Raw genomic sequence first — 17,482 nt, 5'->3', positions numbered from 1 at the left:
AAGTCATGGATTAAGTCGAATGAAGTCATAAATAAGTCATAGTAAATTCAGTTCATAACAAGGAACACCATTGAAATGTAGGTCACTTTGTATCTGAAATGCAAATGTGCACTTCCTTAATGACTTTGACCCTTATCCATTAAAATGGCACCTTTGTGATATAGCTTTGTGGGAAAAAGAAATGATGTCATTTTGGTTGCCATTTGCAGGGGTAGGATTTTCCAGAGCTAACACACCAGTATGAGCTTATGGTCCTTTGACAGCTTGGCTCGCATGTGGCTTTAACACGTGTGAGGCATTTCTTTGACAGCTACACTACCCAGCCCGCTGGACACTGAAAACAAAGGCCAGACTTTGTTGAAAGCTCTAGCGTGTGCCTGTGTTGTGTGAAGCCAAGCTCACGTGAGGAGGACTTCAAATCAAAGCTGAGCATGTGTTAAATGTCAGTGTTGTTCTGACCGGGCGAACAAATTACTGAAGATGTTGATTTACATCCAGACCCTGGGAATGTGACTGGTCTTTCAGGTGTTTCCCTAAAATGTGAGAATCCTAAAATGTTCAAGACAGATTTTTTTTTCTGTCGTTCTCAATTATATTCGAATAACAGGAAACTCCGCCGATTGTTTGGGAGCAGTTTAATTTCACACAGATGTTGAATATGATGGTCTGAAGAAGATGTAAATGAGATTGGAAAAGCATCAATTCAGATATTGTTACATAGAGAATATTTCAAACACTTATATAAGTAATACAGTAAAACGTCGGTGCATGTGTGATAACGGGAAGATCCCACAGAGCGTTTGTACAATAAAACTTGTGTCTGCATTTGACAGTGTGTTAACTGCTGAGCTGATCAGTTTGTTCTATGCTGACAGACTGGGTCACAGAAAGCAGGCTGCGGGCTTCTAATGTCCTTTAACTTCTAACAGGCAGATATGGACTATATTCAAATAATAAATTAAGAAAAGAACATATTGGGCAAAACATAGGCTTATAATAGGGATTTAAGTTCACATAAAGATGTCTGACCATGCTGGGGGTTTTCCTTAAAATCAGATACTGTCTGCATTATGTTGGTACTGGAAAATTACAGTAGACATACAGTATGAGAAGCTGCTTGTACTGTCTCAAAGTTATGCTACAATTGCATGGCTTACAGTCAAAGACTCCAATGTATTATCACCTTTTTTTCAGAGAGGAATGGAACAGGCATATGCTCTTTTTACAAAATATATGTTCTATAGATTTTTTATAGATTTGATGTAATGTATATATTTATATTTGCACTCTTTCCTACTTTGTTCTGCAACTGCTGCTAAATAAAGTTCTCCCTTATTTCATTTGGTTATATGGGTCCAAAAGATAGTCAGAGAACTTTAATTTTATAATTTTTCATCTCAACATCTAATTTATTCATACTTGTTACAATAACATAGCTTGTGAATACAATTCTGTTTAGAATCTGACTCTTTGTATGTGGAGCTTCAAAGCCATATGTATGTTATATGTGATTTAGGAAAAATGGCAAAAACATGAATAACTACCAGTGTTATCCTTTTATGTGTAATGCAGCAGTCGTGCATTGAGAATGGGGGGGGGGGGGGGAGCGCATTTTGTGCAATATACTTTCACTTTACACAATTTTTTTAATGATTTTGGCGACAATTGTTCTGTGTTTATCTACCTTTCAGTCCCAAAGCAACTCAAACACTCCCTCAGAAGGACACAGTCAGCCTCTTCTTCATGTAGAGAAAAGCGAGGTACGTAGCTCCGCCTAGAACACCTATCAACAGGGTGGTGCCGAGAATAGCCGGTGCGTTCTTCCTGGCCACGCGAAACGCCACAGGAAGAACAGCAGAGATTAGGATGTTGTTGACATGGCCCAGCACTCTCCTGAAGGCTGGGCGCTCCACCACACGCTCGTAGTATGTCTCCAGGTTCACGCGGTTGCCGTCGCCCCAGAAGCGGCGGGAGAGGCCGATGAACTTGAGGCGGTGCAAGGTGACTGCCAGAGAGACGTCGGCCATGCTGAAGAAATCCCCACACAGCCAGGACTGAATGCCTTCTTCTACAAGTGGAAGACAAGGAGACAAGAAGCACAAAAGGCAACAGATAACATGATATTCAAAATGCTACTGCCATTTAATTTTGACTGTTAATATTAACACAGTCATAAAATGTAATTGTGTAATTTATTAGGTAAATTGGTTGATCTATTGTGGTTGTGTACCTGGTGTTTCCTCCACCCTCCTCTGTAGCTCTGTCTCGACCTGGTCCATCACACTCTCCAATTCATCCAGAAGCTTCTTCAGGTGCTTCATGTTGTCATGGTCAAACAACTTGGACTGCAAAAAAACGTTTTCATATAGAAATGCATTTGTGCACATTTACCTTATGACACATTTTAGACAGAGAATTGTACAGGCCGCCCACACTGCTTGACACATTACTACGTTATTATGCCTTCAGTTTATGCCTTTTAGGTTAGTTTGCCTAAAGATATTTGCCATAAAACCTACATAATACTAATACAAAAACCCATACTGCACTCTTTCAGCTATAGTTTGTTAAAGAAAAGAAAAAAATGTTTTGATTATTTACAGTTGTCTGCAGATACAGATACTATTAGTTAGATTAATATAATACATGAATGTACAATTTAATACATTTAAATGTAGGTGGCCATATCAAAACACATGGATTTCACTAGTAAAAATCAGAGTTTTCATTTACAGCTACTGTACTTATAGTTAGCTGTAGCAGGGGGTCAGTGTGTTTGTTTAGTTTCCATCATGACTAAATTGGGACTCTGTAAATACGTTAGTTGTCGGGCCCCCCCAGTTACTGGCTGGTGGGGCCTCTGTGTCGAGGTCCAGTGGGAATCACAAAACAAACAACAGTTTTGCTGACTTGGCGCTCTACTAACTTGAATAACTTACTTTCAACCGCCTCTGTTTTGCTATATAAGCATCTTTAAGCTCCGGGTTCTGCTCTGCCAGTTTCTTCAGCTCGGACTGTGTGTTTCCGATCTGTGCTGTCACACAAAAACACAGCCTCATGTTAGAGACACTTTTAAGACTTTTAGAGAAAAGTCTGCTAATATCAGATGTGTGCCAGTGTGTGTCTTTCTTGCAGACAAGAATTAAAGGTTTGTATCTAAATAGCACATTTGGAATTTGAGGAGATTGAGCAGTATGAGTGTACTCTGGAAAAATACTCTTTCATGATACCATCTTGACACAGTGTGAGGTCTCTGTAGAATTATTCCAAATATGCAACTAGGGGTCTCATTGAGTACAACAGAAAATTTGTGTGGCTAATTGGACACTGTTATGTAACATATTTGCTGTAGGACCAAAGCTGTATAACATACTCAAAAGCATCACGGTGAGTCTTACTTCGTATACAGGTGGCAGCATATGCTGGTATGTGCGAGTCCATTGTGATCTCAGGGTGAAGGATGCAGCCATGGGTGTAGGCATCCATCTGTAGTGAGTCCAGCAGCTCTCTGTAGTGCTGCACTCTGAGGTAGTATGTACTGCCCTCTTCAGGGATCAGCTTGGGTGTGCCTTCTGGAGACAAACAAGTCATCAAAAGGATGGAGCGATGCTGTCACTTCCGTTTCCTTACAACTTTTCGCAGAAGAGACTCAAAGTGGTTTTGTACACTGCAAGCTTGAAAACCAGCAGGTATTTAAACACATCATTTTTCATTAGCTTGATTAGTTGCATGCTTACCAGGTTTTCTCTCCTTTTAAGGCGACTGGATGAGACTCTTAGAACAAATCATGGATCAGTGCAAACAAAGAAAAAATGGAAAATTAAAAAAATATATATGGAATGAAAGATCGAAAAATCAATATGAAATTTTCGACAAATTAAAATTTGAAATCAAAGATTAAACATAAATACTGAAAGAAGAAAACAATGTATGAAAACAAGTAGTAACGTCTGTTGAATGGAGCGCGCCTTGTACCTATCCAGCTCTGCTATAATACATCAAAACAGTTACCACAAGGTCTTTATTTCGTCTCACCATCATTGAAATTCTGCTCCAGGTAGTCCATGATCTGAGTTGGGTCACAGATGACGTCTTCATTGTGGACCAGAACCGGCACCTCACCAGTGGGATTCAGATGCATGAACCAGGGCTCGTTGTGTTCACTGAGAGGAAGGCTCACATCATACTGCTCACAGGGCAAACCTTTCTCTGCTATAGCCAGACGCACCTGAAAAACAACTTTAGACATCTACTTGTGGTACTATAGATAATGATCAAATACTCAAAGACTATTCTTTGGAGGAATACAGAAGAATTATCCTAAAAGACACTTTTAATTCCAGGTTTTTTTGTCCAGTTGTGACCAAATGAAAGATACCATTTTGCATTAAAGTACACATTTTAACAGCAGATGTAATGGCAGTGTCCACAGGCAACTCGGTTGGCTAAATAGTCACTGACTTCATGACAAACATAACATTAGAAAGATTTGACTGGAGATCTATTCAAATCTGTGGTGAGGAGCTGTCCACTGGACTGTGGTGCTGAAAACGTAAATACCTCACCTTCTGAGAATTGAAAGACTGCGTCCAGTGATAAAGCGTGAGTTTTGATTCCCTTTGTTTTGCGATTGTGCCACATTCTTGATGTACATCTTGTTCTGGGTCCTTCTCCATAAGAGCCGTTTTCTCATCTTGGGATTCCGGGCTATTTTCCGACGCCATTTTATCTGTTAGTATGTTAGGGGACAAGTGAGGGCAGCACACCTTATCACAGTCAACACTTAAATAATGCGCCCCCTCCTGGCTCGGAGTGGAACATTAATCCTCTTCTTCAATTTGATAGAATTTCGAGGCTATTTATATGTGTACAGTTTACACATGTTCTTCCCCTTCTTGTTATTTGTCTTCCTTCTTCATTTCTCTCTCCTTCTCGTTGTCGTCGAGGGCTACATGTTGTTGCTATCAGTTCCGGAAGTAGTAGTAGTTTTAGGAGTAGTAGGCTATAGTATATTTTACCCAGAGGCCATTCAACTTTAAATGTTGTAACTAATGTTGCATGCATACATTCACAATGTAAGAAATAAAGGCAGCAAATGGTTGACACATTGTACTACACAGTTCAACACTTAACTCGAGCATATCATTCCAGCAATGCAATGAAAGCATTTGGACAGCAGAGGACGCTGTTATCTATTCCTTCAATATCTAAACTGTTGGTGGACACAACCTGTTTTTGGTCAGCCCAATGCAGAAAGGCCACTAGTGTCACGTAAGGTGATACATATATGTTTGAGGTGGAATGACCTACCTGATTCATTGACAAAAATTGTGTTTCTGACAAATGTTTTATTTTTTTTATGGAGTCATTTTGAAAAAAAAACACTTCTCCCATCCACCCACTTCAAACAATAACTGTGTTTAAGCTCTGATATATATATATATATATAGAAGTAATAATAAGACACTATTAAATGAATGAATTAATAATTTGAGAAATATATAGCATAGAGTATACAATCAAACAATAATACAAATGTTCTCTAAAATACTTAACCTGCATATACATGTATATATATATATATATAGCTTATATTTTAAGTCTCATAAAGTAGGTCATAGTATTTGATAGTATTGTGTAACTGAGCAGTTAGATAAACAAGTATAATCCTAAACTGACTAATGATAATAACAGACAATTGGTGCAATTACATGGGTGTAATGGGAATGAGTAATGTGGGTATTCAGATATGTGTAAAGTGAGACGTCTTTCAAATGTGTAGCAATTTGGCTGTAGAGGTTGAGGGGAGTCCAGACTCTTTAGAGAGAGAGAGAGAGAGAGAGAGAGAGAGAGAGAGAGAGAGAGAGAGAGAGAGAGAGATTGGGAGAGTGGGAGGTCCCTGTGGCGTGACGTTACGATTGGCCCAGTGTCTTTCCTCAGCAGGGACTCGACGCCTCTCTCTCCCTCTGTGATCAGTGGGTGAGAGGGGGGAGACGAGCGACACAGAACGGAGAATCCGGCGTGCGCCTCCGGTAAATGACGCCCACCATTCATACCTTTCCACTTACCGTTACGCATGCCTTTTCTATTGCATGTCAGTGTCTGGGAGTACCAGCCTACTATCCTCACACTGCTATTTTATGTTTCTTTAGTCATCATCTCGTTGGCTCATCCTGTCATCACACCACCGGTCCTGGATCCCCCAAACCACGGTCCTGGAGACGCCTGAGTCTGCAGCAGCGCACGATCTGCTTTATTTTCAGCCTCAATCTGAATGACGGGCGGAAGGTTTGACTTCGACGACGGTGGCACTTACTGCGGGGGGTGGGAGGATGGCAAAGCCCACGGACACGGCATCTGCACCGGACCCAAGGGCCAGGGCGAGTACGCCGGGTCCTGGTCGCACGGCTTTGAGATAGTGGGGGTGTACACCTGGCCCAGCGGGAATACCTACAGGGGCTACTGGTCCCAGGGGAAGCGGCATGGGCTCGGCGTGGAGAATAAAGGGAAGTGGATGTACCGCGGAGAGTGGAGTCACGGTTTTAAGGGTCGTTACGGTATCCGGCAAAGCCACAACACGCCCGCGAGATACGACGGCACCTGGAGCAACGGGCTGCAGGATGGATATGGGATCGAAACCTATGGCGATGGCGGTAAGAAACCCTGCCTTGTAAACATGGCCCAGTGTTTGTTTAACGTGTAGTGTTGCTTTAACGGCCGTGACTGGTGATGCGCTTTATAGCCTGTGTGTGCGTGTGTGTGAGAGAGAGGATGCTCAGACTGAAACTGATGGAGGCTATTGGAAATACATCTCCATCTGATATGATCTGAGTTGAAGCTGATATTGCGCACTGCGCACCGTGGTCAGCGCGCATCATTTACCCCCCCAAAAAAACAATGACTTATCACGGTTGTGATGTTAACTTGCTGGATATAGTTTAGGTCGATAGTTCCCCTCTTATTCCAAATGCACATCTCATTTGGCAACAACCGGTTGCTCCTCATATGACTGTGGGAGGAGAGTGACTCCTGTTGCCAGCTCAGTGGCACCATGCCCCAGCTAGAAGGAGTTTGGAAATCAGAGCAAAGCAGTCTGTTTGGTGCCATTTATAGCCAGTCGATCACCTACTTATTTACCACTCTTAACGGCAATAACACACCTCTTCCTCAGGTATATCTTTTGCATAAATGCCAGTTTTCCCGATGAAAATGAACTTCTTCTTTTTTTAAGTGCTACTTTTAATGCAGTTAAACCTGACACGTTTAAAAGAAGAAATAATGCAAATGTTTTTCCACATTGGATTCAATTTCTAATCAACTTCATGAATTGGAAGTGCACAAATGCCTTCAGCCAAGTCATACACAGGACATTCTTTTGGACTTTGAAAGTGAGAGGTCAGTGCAAGCCCCCTTGTCAGAGCTTTGATCTCACTAATCAGGGGTGTGTTCACAGATTGTCTAGAGACCTGTGTGATCATGGAGGAAACATCCCGACAGGCCCACAAACACAAGTGCTTGCAAGCAATGCAGAAGGCCTATTACAGACGGTCCTTTCTGGTTATGAAACATGCGTGAGCATCATCTCCACTAACAGCGGCCGTACGGTGCAGAATAAATGCCTCTCAATTGACGGTTACAGAGGGCTGGGCTTGGGAAATCAGCTGATCCCAGAGGATCTGCAGAACATCTGGCCGTCTGACCCTGCAACATCCTGATAACTTGATCTACAGGGTCACCGATTTCAACTGTAGTGCAGAGCCAGCCTGTTAATCTCACACTGTTTATCCATCTAAATTCCTGCCCGGGCTAGTATATCATTTTCTCTTCGAATCTGACCATTATGGCTTATCTAATTGTATCGGTCAATGAGATTGGAGTGATGGCTTAACAAGCCTTTCTTATTATTAGGATCAGTATTGCAATATGATGCTCTGAAGAAGCTACTGTCGGACATCACATGCTCTTTGGGCTCAGCAGCACCAAATGGGATTAATGAAGTATTCCTCTCATTATGTGACTCATAGCAACTCCCTGTCGTCAGAGACAAACGGATGGTGGTGAATGTGCCTACTGTCAGTGGGGGAGTTATTGGCCACCTGAAAATAGGCTCCTAGCTGAGTGATTCACATTCATCCCAAGTGATCCTCGGTATCAGTGCCTTAATCAAATCTCTGTGATTGAGTTAGTTATGCTCACAGTCCCCGATCTGAGGGGAAGGAGAGAAAACATTTCATTAGCTGACATACTCTGCACCCCTACAGCAAGGCTCCTCTGTGCTCCCACGTGTAACGCTGTTTCTTAGTGCTGATATAGAGAATATCTGGCCAGAAAATTGCAGAGGAAACAGATAAACCGTCTTGTTGCTGTGCCCACTAGTACCAAGATAACACCAAACGCACTGTAACTATGACGGTAAATGTTACCCTGGTATGACTTGAAAATATAGGTTAAGCTATTCAGACATACATGTCTTATAATACTCTTCTGTTGTCATCAGTGTTGGTGCCAACACTCCCCTTAATTAAGGACTTAATCATCTAGATGAGCACTTTAGATTGCGTTTAGCTAGTTTATAGAAACCCCTCACTGCAGACATTTTCTGAGCTTGTACACTATTTCAATTGATTTTGATAAAAGAGAGACTCTTTTCGGAAGAGGGCCCATTAAGACACAAGCAAACACACACACACACACACACACACAAGCAGCATTGCTTCTTAAAATCATTGCGAGACCACTTTTCTACCATACCAGCCGATGCTGATGCTAACTGTCTCTTCTTGGATTTGATGGGTAATAGAGAGAATTTTTCAGAGAACGAGTCCTGATTTAAACAAACAAAACTAAAATATGTACCTGGTGAATAAAGGATTTCAAATTAGGGACTGTAAAAGCAATACAATTTTTAAACATCATGTGTGGAAAACGCCATTTTTGTATTAAAGTACATGTCAATACCGTGTTGCATTGTTTCATCCTATTAAGCAGTTGTAAAACAGTTGGGACCCACTAGGATCTGATGTAGCAGCAGTAGTTGTAACTAATCTGATTCAGTGACTCTGACCTCTCTTGGTTCTTCAGGTACCTATCAAGGCCAGTGGATGGGTGGGATGCGACATGGCTATGGAGTGCGTCAGAGTGTTCCCTATGGCATGGCCACAGTCATCCGCTCTCCTCTCCGCACGTCTCTGGCCTCCCTGCGCTCTGAGCAGAGCAACGGCACAGTGCTCCAGGACCTCTCCTCCCCCGCAGACATGCCGACAGGCAGTCGTGGTGGCTTCGTCCTGAACTTCCACTCAGACAGCGAGGTTGTCACCGGTAAGAAGAAGGGCCTGTTCCGCCGAGGCTCACTCTTTGGCAGCCTTCGGCAGCTGCGCAAGTCTGACTCTCGGACCTCAATCTCCAGCAAGCGCAGCTCGGCGCGCAGCGATGCCGCCATGAGCCGCATCAGCTCCAGCGACGCCAACTCTACCATATCCATCGGCGATGGCGAGCTGCCAGACGAGGACCTGCCTCTCGAGGACCATGTGGATGCCACCACCACTGAGACCTACATGGGGGAATGGAAGAACGACAAGCGCAATGGATTTGGCGTTTCAGAGAGATCCAATGGGATGAAGTACGAGGGAGAGTGGCTTAACAACAAGCGCCATGGTTACGGGTGCACAGTTTTCCCAGATGGCACCAAAGAAGAAGGGAAGTACAAAAATAACGTGCTGGTGCGTGGAATAAGGAAGCAGTTGATTCCGCTTAAGAACCCCAAAACCAAAGAGAAGGTGGACCGGGCTGTGGAGGCGGCACAGAGGGCTGCAGCCATTGCCAGGAGTAAAGTGGAAATAGCAGCTTCCAGGTACTGTGTTCATGTATGTGTTCATTCATGCTTCTGCACGTGCATGTGGGTGTATACTGTGTACACACCTAAAACAGGGCGAACATCCTCAGGACTTTATTGTCACCACTGAAGAGTCAGAGCGGTGGCCTGACAGATATCTCCTGGTCTGATAGAAGGCTCGGCCTTGTGTAAGTGGAGTCCCATGACAACAGCGCCGACCTTTATACATCATCAACAGTCAAGGCTTTTGTGTAGCCAGTGTGATCATTCTGTTACTATTCTCTGCCCATATCTTTCATTCCCAGGGAGAGGGGTCGGGCATCTTGTGTGTGTGTGTGTGTGTGTGTGTTGGTCTGTGAATGTGGGAGAGAGAGACGTGTGTGCCTGTGAGCTCATGTGTGTGAGCAGTATAGCCATACCTGCGCCCGGGCCAAGCGCGTCTCGTGTGCCCAATAACGATACCTGCTCCTCCTGCCAAGTATTGCTCTGATGTGGCATCTGCTCTTTAACAGGTGGATGAGACGTGACCTTTTCATTTAAAGCCTCCCTCCTACTGGGGCACAGTTCAGCATACGCAGCATCACTTTGACATCCTATGGTTTCACCGCATCAGGGAATCATTAGACTGAAGACTGTGAGGATGTGTACAAGCTGTGAAAGGGTCTCTGTGCAATAACAAATATTTAGATTTTTTTTTGTCTTTGTCTTTGTCTCCAGAGGTGCACGTGAATTTGCATGCATGAAAACATACTGACACGCTTGTGTAATACAAACAAAGCCAGACACACACCCGGCACAGAGAAAATGTACACTCGTACTCACACACAAACAATGGTAATTCCAAAACAATTGTTAAGTCAATCAAATAATTAAAGAAACGTAATAAGCTATGATTGAACTTTAATCAGTTAGTCGGTTTAATCCTGCTGTGCACAGCTGCACAAATTTCCAGATTTTTTCTTTTATATGTGACGAAGACTTTACATCCACAGGATTCTGTGAGGCTGCACGCAGCAGTGCTTTGAGCTGAATGCTAACGTCAGCATGCTAACATTCACAGTGACAATGCTAACGGATGCTATGCGGATGTTTCACAGGTAAATATTTACCTCGTTCACTATTAGGGTTTAAGTTGTAAGCATGCTGCCATTTGCGACTTATCCTTCAACACATTTGCTATTTGGTCACTAATACCAAATGTCCTCAGTCACATATGACCTGATGAAGGCAGCGGATGAAATGTTTAGCGATCACCAAAGTTCTTTCATCCTGTTGGGAACTACATTTTATGACAATCCAACCAATGGTTGTTGAGACATTTCACTCAAAACCAAAACTGTCCATCTCACGTAGGCGCTGCAGGAAACGTCAGGGAAACGTCAAAGTTATTATGATGTATCATCTGGTAACCATGAATGTCTTTTTCAGGATGAGTGACCTGCTGGGTGGCACTACAATAAGAATTAGGGGATCACCAAAGTCTTTAGGATTCATCCTCTGTGCTCCATGAATATCGGTACCACATTTTCTGGCAATCCATCCAATATTTGTTGACATAGCCATCTTTAGAGTCACGACACTAGCGTGGCTAAAGAAATTAGATTTTAAAAGATTTGGGGGCTGCTGCTCAGACTAGCTAAACAAAAGTAAATGAGTACGTTGTGCTCTGGTCATTTGTAATGGCTTTCATTATTTCAACATTTTTTAGTCTGAAGGATTATCAATATTTATTTTAGCTGATGAAATAAAAGAACACACTCAATATGATGGAGACAATGAATAACAGTATTTCAACTCAGGGCTCAGTAATAGCAGGCTGTATGAATAGCAGGCTTTATTATAATATCTAGACATTCTTTTAAAATCTAATAATTCCTCTCCAGCGAGCGGGGAGAGAAAAGGCTTTATTCTGCAGATTTCAGGGATATAAGATAAACATTACATAAGGTGGATTTAACATGCTTAGTGTAAAAAGGACTGCATACTGTTTGCTCCACAGATAACACCCATAATATTATGAGTCTGTGTCTGTCTCAGCGAAGGCCAGCGAGGTTGTGACAAACCCACCGGGAAAAGAGAAAAAATGGATAATGTGTTGAAAGAAAGAGCCATCTGATCTCCTATTTGCCTGTGCATTAGAGCAACAATTTTCAGACCTGATGCATAGCGCTAAAGCAACAACAGTAAAAGCATTCAAGCTGATACAAAGTGTTTATGGCAGCAAACGAGGTCCCCTGTACTGTAGTAAGTGATTGAATTACTGCCTGGTACGTGCCGCTCCATCGTGTGCTGCTGGAAACCTCACGGCTCCTCCGTTCTCCTGACTGAAATCTTTTTAAGACTGTATTTGTGTAACGAACAGGCTCGAATGGCAGACTGCGACGGTTGCATGTAAGCAGGTTATGCAAGGCTCATTATACAGTGCATGGCAAAAGATGCGCTCGTATCGATCCAGCTCTCGTCACATGACTCTCTGTCTTTGAATGTGGAGCGTACCCAAAGGGAGGGGAGGGGAGGGAGACAGAGCTGGTGGAGGAGACGGACGGAGTAGGAATGGATTGAAGTGAGAGAGCCAGGGGATAAATGGTGATTGGATAAGATGGGGGATGCAGCGGCTGTGCTGAGCAAGCGGTTGTGAGGTCTGGAGTGGACAGAAATGAAAAGAGCCGAATTAAAAAAAAAGGGTACAGAGGGGGGCACACCCACCCCTCCCCTGTGAATTACTGTACAGAAGAGCTATCCCATCAGCCTCTGGGGTGGAGCTAATGACGTCATGCTTGCGATCGGCCAATCGATAGAGAGCTAGTGCGCTGAAGTGGAGTGGAGTTCTGTGTCTGTGACCCCCATTCACTGTAGTCAGCCTTATCTATGTAATATGCACTTCTGCACAACCAGCGTTCAGTGTGTGTGTGTTTGTGTGTTTGTGTGTGTGTTTCAGAGGCCTGTGAACTGAGATAAGTGTCATTGAAGAGTTTACCGTGTCATGATGCTTCTCCCACAAAGCCTTTTTGTTACAGATCAGCAATTTAGGTATCCTGGTGGCTCATTGGTGTGTCAGTCTATACGTTGTGTAATCTACCGTAGTGGCCTTTGTTCCACATAAACTCGCTATGCTATCTCATAAGAACAGAAGTCTTAAAAGGAATTGTGTGTGTGTGTGTGTGTAGTTTTAAAATGACCTTACCAAAGCTACAGAGCTGCATATTGGTTTACATTTCTACACAGCTTCTTTCTTCTTCTCTCTGCTTCTTTTTCGTAGTTTCAGTTGATAAAGCACACTGCCTTTCCAATGCTAAGACTGCTAAGAGAAAAGCCAAAACAAACAAAGTGTCAGCCAGTCCGTGCGTAGAGGCCAAGGGTGTGTGTCCACTTGATAGCACTATTTGCTCTGCACGCTCTAGAGGAAGGTTAACCAACACCAAATATGCAGGTCCACTGGAGTAGGAAAGATATTTATATGATGCTTATTTTTTCTTCACCGCAATCAGCAAAAAGTTGAGACTAATGACATGTGTTAAGTGTTAACCATCATCACCTCTGCAAGCGAGGCTGTTTTTGGCTTTGTTTTGCGTGTCCTTAAGTCCCACATGTAAATAGATTTAGTTTGGTTAAGAAATTGGATCGATTGTGGTGGCGATCCAAATTAAGTATGACTTTTGCACACCTGACTGTAGGTTGATAGGTGTCCAGGAGACGACCGTACCAAAAAACAATTTTAAACTTCTAATACATTATATTGCAATTGCCATTTTAATCAGTAGTAAAACATTACGCATGTGTATCCATCCACTCTGTTTCTCTCTCTCTCACACACCCACTCTTACAAACACACACACACACACACACAGAGAGAGACTATCTATATGCATTCATTTAATCAGAACTCACCTCTCTCCACACAGGAACACCTCACACACGCACAAGACAAACACATACATATAGTGCATGCGGTGTGTGCTACTCTGCTAGCGTGTCAGCAGTGAGTACTGACTAAATAAGGCAAGGCATCAGTTGGCTTATCAGCACCAGCCAGGAATATATACCCGTCCCACCACTGATATAGCATCCCGCCATCTCACTCACACTATCATCTCTCCTGAATGTCTGTGCGTGGGTGTGTCTGTGTGTGTGTGTGTGTGTGTGTGTGTGTGTGTGTGTGTGTGTGTGTGTGTGTGTGTGTTCACATAAATGGCAGAAGAGAAGAGAATGGGACAAACTGTGTGTTTGGATGTGAGAGATGAGATAAGGATGCTATCATTTGGCAAGAGAACAGAGAAAGTGTGTGTGCGATGTGTGTGTGCAGTGTGTGTTTGTGCAGTGTGTGTGTGTGTGTGTGTGGTTGTGTGTGGTGCGTTTGTATCCAGGGGTGTTTGTTTATCACCTGCTGTGTGATGACCTCAGCCACTCACCACCTGCCCTTTTTGGAGAGAGTTATAGATCAGCCTGTTTCAAAATGTGAACAAAATAATCCCAACCCACAGTACATCATGTAAGATTCCATCTTGGCTGTCCTCAATGGGGATGACTTCTTCTGCTCCAAATAGGGGCAGAGGTGCATTTGGGTTAATTTTGGTGTGTGTGTGTGTGGGTGTGTATGTTTGATCTTAGTGCCGGTGCCACCTCTTGTCATTAGTGCCGCCACACACACCTTTCAAAAGTATGTCAAGTTTTTCACTTTATGAAGTGGCATCATGTACAGTAGCAATGAGGCACAAAGCTTACAGTAACTGTAAGTGTGGAAGGGACTGCCAGTCGTCTGAATCAAAGTCATAAGCATGCCACATGATACAGTATATTTATGTCTCGTATTTATGGCGATGTGATGGTGTGAGGTAACATAACAATTTATTACTGACCGTATCAAATGATGCACACACACACAAGAAATACCCGGCCACATGTGCCTCATATTATCTATATCAGTGACATTAATGACCAACGTCACTGCCAGCTTGTACATAAGAGCTATTAATAATGTAGCTGATGCAATGGCGCATGCGTGGGGAGTTAGTTGAGCAGTTTTCAAATGACCCACAGTGAAACCAAATTGCATTGTGTAATGTGCTCTTCTTCTGTACTCCGCTGTTGTTATCGTTATGGTAAATCAGAGTTAGCAGAAAGATGACAGTCGATGGAACCACGGAAGGAGTGTTAGAGGAATAGATATAAGGAAAGGGCGATGTTGAGCTATTAGGGCTTGGTAAAAGGGAAACTTTTTCACATTTATATATTTTATGACGCACAATAATAGAATAATCCCTTATGTTCAAAGTAATTAATGGTGTCTCACTGTTATGCAGTAGACCAAATTCTTCATATGTATAAGGAAAAAAAGAAATACTTACCTTTTTCTTTTTATTATTGCCTTACTTGCAGCATGGCTCTAGTGATGATAATGATAATTGATCTCTCCGTCACTCTGATCCAGACGGAAATAGCTGGAAATACGTAACAACTATTGGGAAGTTTGCCATGAAATTCATGGTTCCCATGTTTACTTTAGCATTTAGCTTTCAGCACCGCTGTGCCCAAATACGGCTTCGCAAGAGCCACCAGCATGGCTGACTGTGGATTACTAGTCTTGTCATTTGATTATTGCACATCCCTGCTGTAATGGTTTACAGTTCAAGACACAAAATCAATTTAAAAGGAGGTGATGTTACAAATCAGAGCATATACCAGGCAGAGGGGAGCAGACGTGTAACTAAGAAACTCTAAGTGTATAGACGCTACATCCCTGTTGCCGTCGACACATATTATGATGCCATGCTGCATCCCAGTAAAAAGGAATGATCTAGGAAGAAAATAAATAAAGACGTCTTCAGAGTGAGACTAAAAACCTTCAACCCTGCAGGTCCAGCAGCAGTAGTTTACACCAAAAGAGTGGGTTTGATAAGGGAAAGGAAGTGTCGATGACGGCTGGACTCATTGTCTGAGATAGATATGTTGTCTGACTTACACTTCCACTGTATGAAAGCTTTGCTTCTGGGGGAGTAGAGGAGAAAGCCTGTGGGGAGTGGCCGTGTGTAAATGTGAGTGGCGCGCTGGCCTGTGCCGATAGCGGCCGTGATAGGATTGGGTTTCACCAAATTGCCATTACACTGTGTGGCTGTGGCTTGTAATCTCTCTGAGAATGGCACATAATTCTGCAGCTTCTCAAGAAGGAGTAGGATGAGTCAGGCAGGCGGGTGGTCATGGGGAGTCCGAGGCTGTTATGAAGAGGTTAACTCGTGTTGTGGCATGCAATCATTGGAAAATGTAAAAGTACCTCCTTGTACAGATGGTTTACCCACTCCTCCATTCCTTCTGTAATCTTTCTTTAACTCAGTTAATGTAGAGTTTCCTACAACACTGTGCTCCCTCCATTGTCTCTGAATGAACTGTTTATGTAACAGTGGATAATAAGAACCGTAGTCGGTGGAGTGAGTTAGATATTGTATTAGGCACACTGTGATTTGAAATGTACAGAAAATAACGAGTACAAGCAAATAGCGTTTCTGTTCAGTGAGCTCGTTCTCCAAGGATTTCCCCGTGTGTGTTCATGTGTGCGTGCGATCCTCCCGAGAATTTCCCATGACGTGACAAGACATTACGTAAAAAATCCCGAATGTCAATGTGCAATCGTGTCTAACTACATGCACCTGTTCAAGAACTGTTGTATTATGTGTATGTTATTTTACATTGGTTCATTATGTGCTGTGTGTCAATACTCAAACACGTGTGCAACATGGATCAATGGCTCTTAAGTCGACTGATGAGGTGAATCCAGATACAAGTCATTGATTTACAAGCCCATAACAATTACATTATAATGAGTTGTGGGCTCTGCTAAAGGTGCTGCAGCTCAATATCACAAAGAGGTCCTTAGTGACTGTCAATTTAGTGCACGTTATTGTGATGCTAAACCCACTCCAGAGGCAGCAACATTGGGAGGGAATAAACCTCTTAACTCCTCAAAATAGTGTCCACAGCTTGCAGACTGTGACTTAAAGTAGATACGCAGTGGAAAAGCGGAACACACTCTTTTATCGTATTTTATTTTACATATCGTCCTAACTCTGTGTTTTTATATTTTGGTGACCTGATTTTTGCTATTTAGACCTTTGCATATATATTATAGAGATGGTTTATATGGTTGACATCTTTTATCACAGTATTTGTAATTTTTATATGGCAATATTGTGCTATATTTTAAATGGGGCTGCAAGTAGCAATTTATTTCATTACTGATTAATCATTCTTCAAAGGTCTTGCTTGCTTGCGAGGCAAAAATATTTAGCATCAGAATTTTAGCATTTTTTATTTAATGTCTTACAACTGATAACTTAATTGTCAAAATTGCTGCAGATCATTTTTTTTGTCTTTTCTAATTGATTAGCAGTTGCAGCATAAATCAGCTCACTGAACTACTAAACTGATAGGTACCCAAGTATGACTGGTATTGTCTCACTGTATATATTCTGATATCATCCAACCATATTTCATACATAACATCAAATACATTAATCCAAGAGTCATGAAATATCACCTGTAATGTCTTTAAAATGCACAGATAAAGGACGGCAGCAACAATTTAGCCGTAATAGTTGGCATCCTCTTCTCTGCGGCACAAAGTGAGTCTGTCATTTCGGTTTTGTGTTGCCTGAAGCA

At 42.6% G+C, this 17,482-nt stretch overlaps 2 protein-coding genes across 2 annotated transcripts in view; one reads left to right on the top strand and one right to left on the bottom strand.

Moving 5' to 3' along the window:
• Window positions 1–1,679: 1,679 nt before the first annotated feature.
• Window positions 1,680–4,724, bottom strand: gdap1 (ganglioside induced differentiation associated protein 1; the record flags this gene model as incomplete). The annotated part of the gene is made up of 6 exons (XM_079181714.1): window positions 1,680–2,068; window positions 2,231–2,345; window positions 2,940–3,034; window positions 3,399–3,572; window positions 4,036–4,228; window positions 4,566–4,724. 6 exons carry the CDS (start codon window positions 4,722–4,724, stop codon window positions 1,716–1,718), a joined length of 1,089 nt encoding a protein of 362 aa, XP_079037840.1. The 3' UTR covers window positions 1,680–1,715.
• Window positions 4,725–5,946: 1,222 nt separating this feature from the next.
• jph1a (junctophilin 1a) overlaps window positions 5,947–17,482 on the top strand; it is a 28,478-nt gene continuing 16,942 nt past the window's right edge. Inside the window, exons 1-3 of the mRNA XM_079181903.1 lie at window positions 5,947–6,032; window positions 6,153–6,653; window positions 9,082–9,850. Coding sequence (XP_079038029.1) covers window positions 6,275–6,653; window positions 9,082–9,850 — 1,148 coding nt within the window. The 5' untranslated portion in view covers window positions 5,947–6,032; window positions 6,153–6,274. The remainder of the gene's footprint in view (window positions 6,033–6,152; window positions 6,654–9,081; window positions 9,851–17,482) is intronic.

The sequence above is a fragment of the Pholis gunnellus genome (assembly GCF_910591455.1).
Source record: "Pholis gunnellus genome assembly, chromosome: 20".
In the NCBI taxonomy this organism is placed as follows: domain Eukaryota; kingdom Metazoa; phylum Chordata; class Actinopteri; order Perciformes; family Pholidae; genus Pholis; species Pholis gunnellus.
The sequence above is the reverse complement of the archived record's forward strand: the minus strand, read 5'-3'. Positions and strand labels throughout refer to the sequence as shown.